This window comes from Phocoena sinus, chromosome 2, assembly GCF_008692025.1.
Source record: "Phocoena sinus isolate mPhoSin1 chromosome 2, mPhoSin1.pri, whole genome shotgun sequence".
NCBI lineage: Eukaryota > Metazoa > Chordata > Mammalia > Artiodactyla > Phocoenidae > Phocoena > Phocoena sinus.
Window position 1 is genome coordinate 78,420,141 of NC_045764.1, and position 12,260 is coordinate 78,432,400.

The 12,260-nt window shown below is 36.3% G+C and overlaps 2 protein-coding genes across 5 annotated transcripts in view; one reads left to right on the forward strand and one right to left on the reverse strand.

The window, feature by feature from the left end:
- The window catches only part of MNS1 (meiosis specific nuclear structural 1), an 87,459-nt gene extending 83,928 nt beyond the window's left edge, over positions 1-3,531 (forward strand). For both annotated transcript variants that reach the window (XM_032621327.1, XM_032621326.1), the window contains 2 exons: positions 988-1,113; positions 1,920-3,531. In XM_032621327.1, the coding sequence (XP_032477218.1) occupies positions 988-1,113; positions 1,920-2,003 (210 nt within the window). In that variant the 3' untranslated portion in view covers positions 2,004-3,531. The remainder of the gene's footprint in view (positions 1-987; positions 1,114-1,919) is intronic.
- The window catches only part of TEX9 (testis expressed 9), a 236,167-nt gene continuing 226,402 nt past the window's right edge, over positions 2,496-12,260 (reverse strand). For 2 of the 3 annotated variants that reach the window (XM_032621328.1, XM_032621331.1), the window contains 2 exons: positions 3,528-3,662; positions 2,500-2,777 (listed from right to left, as the gene is read on the reverse strand). In XM_032621328.1, coding sequence (XP_032477219.1) covers positions 2,700-2,777; positions 3,528-3,662 — 213 coding nt within the window. In that variant the 3' untranslated portion in view covers positions 2,500-2,699. Of the gene's footprint in view, positions 2,778-3,527; positions 3,663-12,260 lie in introns of all 3 variants that reach the window. The other variant, XM_032621329.1, reaches the window with a different exon arrangement.

Here is a 12,260-nt window from a genome sequence, read left to right on the forward strand (position 1 = left end):
TAATACTACTTTAAAGTAATTCTTGGCAGAAATTCATCAATGTTTTTTCAGTGGTCTGCCTTTAGTATCCTTCGCTATCCAATAGGACTCTTTGGATATATTTCCATAAGAGTTCTTTTAAGCCCTAAAACGTGTTAAAGCTAGTCAGCTCTTCCATATTTATACGGCACAGAAGTTTGGTGTGGTTGTCTATCAGACGTTTGTTTGTTTATTTATTTTTGGCTGTGTTGGGTCTTTGCTGTGGCACACGGGGGCCATTCTTTGTTGTGGTGTGCTGGCTTCTCACTGCGGTGGCTCCTCTTGCTGCAGAGCAGGGCTCTAGGCACGCAGGCTTCAGTAGTTGCGGCTCATGGGCTCTAGGGTGCAGGCTCAGTAGTTGTGGCGCAGGGGCTTAGTTGCTCCACGGCATGTGGGATCCTCCCAGACCAGAGCTCAAACCCATGTCCCCTGCATTGGCAGGCAGATTCTTAACCACTGTGCCACCAGGAAAGGGCCTCTATCAGAACTCTTGCCTGTTGGAACTCTTGTGCTTCATACAGGCTTTACAAAACTTTATATGGCAGTACTTACCTTTTAGATATCCCTCTTCTGTTTTATCTACCGTTTTTTTTCATCTTACACTGTAAGCTGCTTTCAGTACCTGGAGTATGGTAAGCACGCAATAAATATTTGTTGAATTAATTAGGAAATCATTTCTTTGAATCTTTTTTCCTTGGTAATGAAAATACTTGTCCTGAAAATATGTACTTGCCTCCCTAAAATCCCAGTCATAGCTGGGATTTTTCTTGTAACTTTAAAGAAATAGTGACTGTAATATATACATATATATATACATATATATATATATAAAATGTAAAAGATATATATTATCTAGTACCTATCAGTTTTATCTAATTTACTGCAAGAGTAAATTAGACAAATTTATCTGACACATTCTTAGCTTAATGTGTTTTGTGACAATAAAATAAATTTTATTTATATTTCCAGCAACGTGAACTGGAGGAATGGCAGTTGCAGCAAAGAAGGCAAGGATGTATTAATGAAATTATTGAAGAAGAAAGACTAAAACTTCTCAAAGAACATGCTACAAAATTACTAGGGTATCTCCCTAAAGTAAGTGACATTTAACATATAACCTCTAATAGTGGGGAAAAAAACATGGTATTAAGATTTCAGAGGGAAACTGAAGATGGTGGAGTAGAAGGACGTGCACTCGCTCCCTCTTGTGAGAGCACCAGAATCACAACTGCTGAACAGTCATCAACAGGAAGACACTGGAACTCTCCAAAAAAGATACCCCACATCCAAAGACAAAGGAGAAGCCACAGTGAGGTGGTAGGAGGGGCACAGTCACAATAAAATCAAATCCCATAACTGCTGGGTGGGTGACTCACAAACTGGAGAACACTTACACTACAGAAGTCCACCCACTGGAGTGAAGGTTCTGAGCCCCACATCAGGCTTCCCAACCTGGGGTCTGAATGTTTGCTGATTAGACACAGAACTGAGGCAAGAGCCAATCCCATGCATGAAGCTGGCAAAGCTCAACCTCTTCACCCTGACCTCCCTCATATCATACATACTATATAGGGCTGTTTCAAAACAAGGGTAGAGGGTATAGTATGGATTAAATTAATTCCTATTCAGCCCATCAAAGCAGTAGTACTTGTAGTAATAAAGCAGAAGAGCCTAGATTCCTATGACAAGTTCTAACACAGGATCTGGTAAATCAGGAAATCAGGTCAGGCTAAGAATATTTTGTATATAATAATTTCAGAAAAATTTTTTTCATAAATATATTAGATCTTGTTATCTTGGAAATAACTGCAAACCTCATGTCTGTATATCTGTTAGCGTTAATGAACGTTTGGTTAATTATTGTGGCATTCACAGTAACCCACAAAATATTTTTCTTGTAGGGAGTATTCAAAAAAGAGGATGATATTGATATGCTTGGTGAAGAGTTTAGAAAAGCATATCAGAAAAGGAGTGAAGAGAAGTGATATCATCAAAGTTTGGTAAACCTGGATTCTTTTGTATGTTACCACTAGATGTCAGTGTAACTTCTGACAGTTCGGTGAGGGTAGGAATCCATTGTCTTTGGATTTTCTAAAACATCTCTATTTCATCATTTATAAACAATTATTTGTAAGAAAACATTAGTTTTTGATAAAAATTAAATTACTGAGTATTTTTTCACTGCAAAATTAATGGCAAAGTTAATTGCTTTTAATCAAACTATTGTTTTTGTACTAAATTTGAAGATCTGAATTCTACACCACACTCCATATAGAGAAATATATATATATAAAATCCAACAACCCAGGAGACTAACCTCTTCATACCACTTCTAGCTATGTTGGTGTCTTGGAACTTTACTTCCCTTATTTGGCCAGGGAATTTACAACCTAGAGTTACATCTCTAGAACATAAAATATTTTCTATTCAAATGCAGTTGAAAAAGGGCTAGATGGTCATAAGAAAGATATATCAAAAGTTAAATTCCTATTGCTTTATTTTATAAAATATTTCCATTTTGTAATAATTAGATATCAATTTTACATCCCCAGATCTACACAGGGAATTTGGAATTATTTTGATCAAGTATCTTCATTTCTTAGAGTAAAAATAATTCAAACCATTACAACTTAAGTTAAATAAAGGGTATATCCACCAGGCACTATAGGTTAAAAAGTAGATCACTTATTTCCCCATTCGAGTGCCTTCATAAATTCCTCTTCAGTGAAAGACAACATCTTGGCAGCTTCAATATGCATCTGTGTTTAAAAACAAATATTGTCTAATTTAGTGTTAAGAGTAGACCACAGAACAACAGGAAATTTATAAAAGTGTGTGTATAATATGCTATCAAATTAAGTTTTGTTGTAGGAATGTGTAATTCTAATTACAATAAATGTGACATTTGAAATGGTCAGCCTCTAAAAACCTGCGTTCACTGCTGGTATTGTACCAACCTGTTGAGAGAACAATTCAATAATATTGTAATACCTAATCTTTGCAAAAAGGGACAGTGGCAAAGCCATGAATTCATATCCTCTTACCACTAGGTAACTCGTTAATATTGTAATACCTAATCTTTGCAAAACGGGACAGTGGCAAAGCCATGAATTCATATCCTCTTACCACTAGGTAACTCGTTAATATTGTAATACCTAATCTTTGCAAAAAGGGACAGTGGCAAAGCCATGAATTCATATCCTCTTACCACTAGGTAACTCGTGTAGTGAACAGAAGTGGTTTGTAATCAGTTTTCACTCTTCAGGAGGCAAACGGATCCCCTAAGTTATTTCTACATATGGTATCTTCTTTAGTTAGGGAGTACCCATATTGTATTTAGTAGTCCTATTTCTACATTTCTAATTTACTTGCATTGATGTATAGATAAAATTTTGTGACTAAGCATATCAAAATAAACATATCTAAAGTAGAAATACTAAACATCTTAGTAGAAAGAGCCAAATAACATCTACGATTTATTTTAACTTTGTTTTTTAGGATAAACTCACCTTCTGCCTTTTCAAAACATCGATTAATTTTAATTGTTTCTTGAACCCTATCATTAATTCTCCTTTTTGTCTTTCTAGCTTCTTGTTTTCTGATTTTAACACTTCAATTTTTTTGTGTTCTTCATTTGCTATATCCTGCAAAAAGAAAAAAAAATCCCACTTTTTCTTTGCAGTATTTGAATGGAAAAAATATCAGCAATAAAAGCTATTTTTAGTTTTTGCATTACTAAATTACTGTAACTCTGATAACTTTTAATGATGCTCACACCTCTAGCATTTTAAAAAACGTTTTTAAAATAACAACTCAGTTCTAATTCCAATAATGCCAAAGTAGCTTATATTTGAAGGCAGAGATGAGTAATCAGTAGTAAGCAGAAACTGGAGACGGTTATGATCCTTGAAAACATACTGGTTGAGATCCACATTCAGCTGGTTTCTGAGAGCACTTTTCAGTTCATTGGTTCACAGGGACAGACCTGAAGCAAAAAGTATCAGTCTTATTGGGCTAAGGAATTGGACAGCATTGCTGCCACGATGGTAGAAATTTCCAGGTGGGAAAGCCCTCAAAATCTGCATACACAGTTCCCTCAAATCCTTGGCACCTAAATAACATGTGCAGGGTGAGACTCCTAGGAACCCATGAAAGGTAACAGTTGTGGTCTAAAGAGCTGAGCAGAGAATTCAGCCACTGCCCATGATAAGGAAGACCGAGTTTGTAATCTTGGTAAAAATTAATTGGATGAGCTCTGCAGCAATTTGGACAATGGAGAAAAAGGACCAGTGAACTCTAAGACAAGTAAGTAGAAACTATTAAGTAGAGGAACATCTACTTTCCAAGAACATCTGGTACTTGGAAAAAATGTGAAAGGATGTCTTTCATGCAAAAAGGGAAATGATACCAGAAGGAAATCTGAATCTACATACACACACATTTAAAAAAAAAGTATCAGAAATAGTAACACGTGGTAAATACTAGTAGAGTTTTTCGTTAAAAACTTCTCTTTAAAAGATAATTGACAGTGGGTTAGATTTGGTTGCCAAGATGGCAGAGTAAGACCCTGGGCTCAACTCCTCGCATGGGCACACCAAAATTACAACTATTTATAGAACAACTATTGATGAGAAAGGCCTGAATCTAACAGAAAAGATCTTCTCCAACCAAGGATATAAAAAAGGAACCACAACAAGATAGGTAGAAGGAGTGGAGGTGCAGTATTGTCAAGACCCATACCCCAGATGGGCAACCCACAAACGGGAGGCTAATTACAATTACAGAGGTTCTCCCTAAGGAGCAATGGGTCTAAGCCCCACATTGGGCTCCCCAGCCTGTGGGTCTTGTACTGGGAAGACAAGCCCCAGAATGTTTGGCTTTGAAGGCCAGTGGAGAGGAGACCCAGAGGGCTGTGGGAAATAGATATTCCACTCTTAAAGGGTGTACACAAAATCTCAAAAGCTGCAGGACCCAGGAAAGAAGCAGTAATTTTTGAAAGGAGCCTGGGTCAGACCCACCTGCTAATCACCAAGAGGTTAGAGGCAACTGAAGTTCATCCTTAGGACATAGGCATTGGCAGCAGTCATTTGTGGGCGCCCATTCTATCACGTGGACACTGATGCTGGGATGCACCACTTCAGAGTCCTCCTCTAGCTTACTAGCAATGGGACATGGCTCCACCCACCAGCCTGTCAGCACCAGTACTGGGAAGCCTCAGGCCAAGCAACTAGCTTGGTGGGGAAAAAGCCCCATCCACCACCAGCAGGCGGGCTATCTTAAGAGCCCCTGAGCCCACAGCCACCTGGAACACAGCACAGCCCTGCCCACCAGAGGGCCCAGGACCCTGTCCCACACACAAGAGCAGAGGCACTAGCCCCAGGATCCCCAGGGCCTTGCAGCCAGAGACCCTGGGACCCAGCTCCACCCACCAGTGGGCTGACACCAGCGCAGGACCACCACAGCCTGCCATGGCAGGACCCAGCCCAGCCACCAGCACTGGGTGCCTCCCCACCGCTAGACCTTGGCCCCTCCCACCAGCAGTCCAACACCATCTCTGAGACACATTGGGACCCTTGGCAAGATTCAACACACTTTCATGATAAAAAACACTTAAAAAACAAGGAACAGAAGGATTCTACTTCAACATGATAAAAGCCATATATTGACAAGCCCACAGCTAACATCAAACTCAGTGGTACAAGACTGAAAGCTTTCCCTCTAGGATCAGAGACAAGACAAGGATGTTCACTTTTGTCACTTTTATCCAACACAGTACTGCAAGTTCTGGTCAGAGCGGCTAGGGAATAAAAATAAAAGGCACCCAAATCAAAAAGAAGCAAGATTATCTCTGTTCACAGATGACATTGTATGTACAAAATCTTATAGATTCCACAAGATTCCACAATTTATCCATCCGAATAAATTAATTTGGCAAAGTTGCATGATATAGAGTCAACACACACACAAAACCAGTTGTGTTTCTATATACTACTAATGAACATTCCTAAAAAAAATTAAGAAAACAATTACAAATATAATACCATCAAAAATAATAAAGTACTTAGGAATAAAAGTAACCAAGGAGGTGAAATGCTTTTACACTGAAAACTTCAAAACACTGCTGAAAGTATTTAAAGACAAACGAATGGAAGGATATTCTGTGGTCATAGATTGGAAGATGTCAATACTACCCAAGGAGATCTACAGATTTAGTATGATCTTTATCAAAACCCCAATGGCATTTTTACAGAAATAGATCCATGCTAGCTAATATTTATATGGAATCTCAAGGGAACACAAATAGCCAAAGAATTTTAATGAATAACACAAGTTGAAGGTCTCACACTCCCCAATTTCAAAACTTATTACAAATCTATGGTAATCAAAATAGTGTAATATGGACATAAAGAAATATTTACCAATGTAATAAAGAGCCCCTAAATAAACCCTTGCATATAAAGTCTAATGATTTTTGACAAGGATGCCAAGACCATTCACTAGGAAAAGATGGCCTCTTTAACAAACTGAGCTGGGAAGCTAGATATCTCCATGCATAACAATGAAGCTGTATACCTACTTCATATCATATACAAAAATTAACTCAAATTTGGTCAAAGACCTACATGTAAACCCTAAAACTATAAACTATTAGAAGAAAATGTAGGGGAAATGATCATGACACTGGGTTTGGTTGTGGATTCTTGGGTATGAAACCAAAAGTACAGGCAAACAAAAGAAAAAAAATAGATAAATTGGATTACATCAAAGGATATACAATCAACAGAGTGAAAAAGAAACCTACAGAAAATATTTGCATATCATATACCTGATAAAGAGTTAATGTCCAGAATACAGAAATAACTCCTACAAATAACAAAAACACAATCAATTAATAAATGGGCAAAGGATGTGAACGGATAATTCTCCAGAAAAGATATACAAATGGCTAACAAGCACATGAAAAGGTGGTCAACATCACTAATATTTAGGGAGATTCAAATCAAAACCACAATGAGATACCACCTAATAAACATAGGATGATGACTATTTAAAAAAAAGCAACACAAAATAACAAATTGGCAAGGATATGGAAAAACTGGAACCCTTGCGCACTGTTGCTATGGATGTAAAATGGTGCAGCCACTATGGAAAAACAGTATGGTGGTTCCTCAAGTTAAAAATAGAATTACCATATGATCCAGCAATACCGCATCTAGGCAAATATTCAAAATCATTGAAAGCAGAGTCTTTAAGAGATACCCGTACACTCAGGTTCATATCAGCGTTATTCACAATAGCCAAAAGGTGGAAGCAACCCAGGTTGCTTTATCCAATGAATGAATAAAGAAAACCTGTTACATACAAACAATGGAATATTCAGCCTTAAAAAGGAATGAAATTCTGATACATGCTACAACATGGATGAACCTTGAGAACATTATGCTAAGTGAAATAAGCCAGTCACAAAAAGACAAATAGTATATGATTCCACTTACATTAGGTACCTAGAGTAGTCAAAATCATAAAGATAGAAAGTAGAATTGTGGTTGCCAGGGATCAGGGAGAGGGGGATGGGGAATTATTTTTTAATGGACATAGGTTTTCAGTTTTTGCAAGATGAACAAGGAGTTCTGGAGTTTGGATACACAACAGTATGAATGTATGTAACACTAGTGAACTGTACACTTTCAAAAATTAGCGTAAATTTTATGTGTAGTGTAATACAAAGGTTTTTTTTTTTTTAATTTAGGAAGTTCATTAACTCATCAAAGCAAAAACGTAACAATGTAGGGTGGAGTTTGTGTATAATAAATAAAATGTGTGACAACAACAAAAAGGGGAGGAGAGAAGTATACTGCTGAAAGGTTCTTACATTATTCATAAAATGCTTGAAGGTAGACAATGATAAGTTAAAGGTGTATCTGATAAATGATAAAATGTCCATAAAAAGAAGTGGAGATAATAATCCAGTAAAAGAGATAAAATGAAATTGTTAAAAATATTCAAAAGGAGAAAAATAAGAAACAGGAAGAAAGAGCATGAACATATAGCAAGTTAATAGAATAAGACCCAACCATTACTAATAATCATATTAAAGGTAATGGTCTAAGCCTCCTAATTAAAAAGTCAAATTGTCAGATTGGATTAAAACAATAGAAAAACAACTATATGTTGCCTACAAGAACATACAAAGGAGTTACAAATGAAGGGATGGAAAGGACAACCCTAATGTCAAGACTAATTAAAAGAAATTACACGATTTCAGGATTTCTTTTTTTTTTTTTTTTTTTTTTTGCGGTGCGCGGGCCTCTCACTGTTGTGGCCTCTCCCGTTGCGAGCACAGGCTCCGGACATACAGGCTCAGCGGCCATGGCTCATGGGCCCAGCCACTCCATGGCATGTGGGATCTTCCCGGACGGGGGCACGAACCCGTGTCCCCTGCATCGGCAGGTGGACTCTTAACCACTGTGCCACTAGGGAAGCCCCAGGATTTATTATAAAGGTATAATAAGACAATGTATTAATATGAAGACAGACATACAGATCAATGGAACAAGAGAGAGATTCCAGCAACAAATCCACACATATCTGGGCAATTGATTTTCAACAAAGGTACCAGGGCAATTTAATAGTGAAAGGATAATCTTCTCAACAAATAGTGCTGCACATATTCCAATAATGAACCCTGACCCCTTATATCATGCACAAGAACTCACCAAAACATAAAAGCTCAAGCTATGCAACTTCTATACGAAAACCTAAGAGCAAATCTTAGTGACCCTTTAGGTTTAGCAAAGAATTCTTAAATAGGACACAAGAAGCATAAATTATAAAAGAAGAAAAACAACAGATTGGACTTCATCAAAATTTTAAACATTGCTCTTCAAAAAAACTGTTACAGAAATAAAAAAGAGATATTTGCAAAGCAGGTATCTGACAAAAGACTTGTAGTTAGGATATATAAAGAACTCTTAAAACTCAATTATAAAACAAGTCAACTCAATTCTTTAAAATGAACCAAAGAGATAAAAACTAAGGAAATATGAATAAAGTATGGTCTTTAGTTAATAATAGTGAATCATAATAATGATTCATTCATTAATGGTAACAAACGTACCATACTAATGTAGATATTAGTTGCAGAGGAAACTGTGTAGAGATTATAGAAATTCTCTGTACTAATTTCCCAATTTTTATGTAAATCTAAAACTGTTCTAAAAAAGTTCATTTAACAATTTTTTAAAAGAAGAAAAGACTGATACAGACACTTCACCAAAGAAGATACCAAGACTCTCCTGAACAACCAACGCATGAAAGAAGAAATCAGAGAGGAAAAAAAAATGATTGTGAAACAAATGAAAAAGGAGACACAACATACCAAAACTTATGGGATGTAGTAAGAGCAGTTCTAAGAGGGAAGTTCATAGCAACAAATGCCTACATTAAGAAAGATCTCTGCATTTTTACTCCTCCCTGCATGTTTAATGTTTTTGACATCGTATTTTACATCTTTTTGTTTTGTGTATCCCTTAACTACTTACTGTGAATATAGATGATTTTACTACTTTTGTCTTTTAACCTTCCTAGTAGCTTTATAACTTGCTGATCTACTACCTTTATTATATGTTTGTGTTTACCAATGAGATTTTTCCTTTTGTAATTTCCATATTGCTAGTTGTGGTCTTCTCTTTTTCACTTACAGAAGTCCGTTTAACATTTCTTGGGAAGCTGGTTTAGTGGGGCTGAATTCTTTCAGCTTTTGCTTGTCTGTAAAACTCCTCTCTCCTTCAAATGTGAATGACAGCCTTGCTGGATAGAGTGTTCTTGGCTGCAGGGTTTTTCCTTTCATCACGTTAAATATATTGTGCCACTCTCTTCTGGCCAGCAAAGTTTCTGCTGAAAGTCTGTGGACAATCTTATGGGAGTTCCCTTATACATAACTAGTTGTTTTACCCTTGATGCTCTTAATATTCTCTCTTTGTCTTTAATTTTTGCCATTTTAATCACAGTGTATCTTGGTGTGGATCTCTTTGGGTTGATCTTTTTGGGGACACTCTGTTCTTTCTGGACCTGGATGTCTGTTTCCTTTCTCGTGTTAGGTATGTTTTTAGCTACAATTGCTTCACATAAGTTCTCTGCCCCTATCTGTCTCTCTTCTCCTTCTGGGACCCCTATAATGTGAATACTAGTATGCTTGATGTTTTCCAAGAGGTCTCCTAAACTGTCTTCATTTTTTTAAATTCTTTTTTTTGTTCAACTTGGGTGATTTCTACTACTCTGTCTTCCAGTTTACTGATCCATTCCTCTGTATTACCCAATCTAATGTTGATTCCTTCTAGTGTATTTTTTATTTCAGTTACTGTATTTTTCAGCTTTGTTTGGTTCTTCTTTATATTTTCTAACTCCTTCTTAAAATTCTCACTGTGTTCACCCATTCTTCTTCCTAGTACATTGAGCATTTTTATGGTCATTACCACGAACACTTTACTGGGTAGATTGCTCATCTCCAGGGTTGTTAGAATGTGTTCAAACTTAAGACATCTTCAACTTTCAATATTCACCTGTGTATGTTGTTATATATAAACCTCATGGTAACCACAAACCAAAAAATCTATAATAGATACACAAAAAGAGATAAAGGAACACAAATATAACACTAAGATCGTCATCAAATCACAAGTGAAGGGAGGAAAAGAAGAAAGGATGAAATAAGAACTACAAGGACAACCCCAATCAATTAACAAAATGGCAATAAGTATGTACCTATCAATAATTACTTTAAATGTAAATGTACTAAATGTTCCAATCAAAAGACCCAGTGGCTGAACAGATACAAAAACAAGATACACACACACACACACACACACACACACATATGCTGCCTATAAGAGATTCACTTCAGGTCTAAATACACACACAGACTGAAAGTGAGGGGATAGAAAAACAAAGTCTGTAACAAGAGACAAAGAAGGACATTATGAAATGAAAAAGGGACAAACAAGGACATTACATAATGAACAAGAATACCTAACACTTGTAAATATTTATGCACACAAACTGGAGCATTTAAATGCATATAGCAAATAATTCCAAATATAAAGAAAGATATTGACAGTAACACAATAATAGCCAGGAGCTTTAACACTCCACTTACATCAATGAACAAATCACCCAGACAGAAAATCAATAAGGAAACACAGGCCTTAAACAACACATTAGATCAGATGAACCTAATAGATATATATAAAACATCCCATCCAAAAGCAGCAGAATACACATCCTTTTCAAGTGCACATGGAACATTCTCAGGATAGATCACATGCTAGGCCACAAAACAAGTTTTAATAAATTTTAAGACTGAAGTCATACCAAGCCTATTCTCTGACCACAACACTATGAGACTTATAAATCAACTATTAAAAGAAACCAAAACGCATGGAGGCTAAACAGTATGCTACTGAACGACCAATGAGTCACTGAAGAAATCAAAAAGGAAATAAAAAAATACATGGAGACAGAAACAAAAACACAATGATCCAGAATCTATGGGATGCAGCAAAGCAATTCCCAGAGGGAAGTTTATAGTGATACAAGCTGACATCAGGAAACAAGAAAATCCTCAAAAACCCTAACCTTACACCCAAATGAATCAGAAAGAACAAACAAAACCTACAGTTAGTAGAAGGAAAGATCAGAGCAGAAATGAATGAAATAGAGATGAAAGAATGAAAAAGAGAGAAAACAAGAAACAAAGAAATTAAGAGCTTTGAGAAAATAAACAAAATCGATAAAGTTTTAGCCAGACACATTAAGAAGAAAAAGAGAGTGGGCCCAAATAGGTAAAATCAGAAATGAAGTTACAGTTGACACCACAGAAATACAAAGGATCATAAGAGATTACTCTGAATAATTACACACCAATAAAATGGATGACCTAGAAGAAGTGGACTAATTCCTAGAAATATACAGTCTCCCAAGACTGAATGAGGAAGAAATACAAAATATGAACAGACCCCAATTAACACTAATTAGATCAGTAATAAAAAAAAATACTCCCAACAAACAGAAGTCCAAGACCAGATGGCTTCATAAATGAATTATGCCAAACATTTAAAGAAGACTTAATTCTTATCCTTCTCAAACTATTCCAAAAAACTGAAGAGAAGGGGATGCTTCCAAAGTCATTTTTTGAGGCCATTATCACCCTGATACCAAAATCAGATAAAGATACCACAAAAATA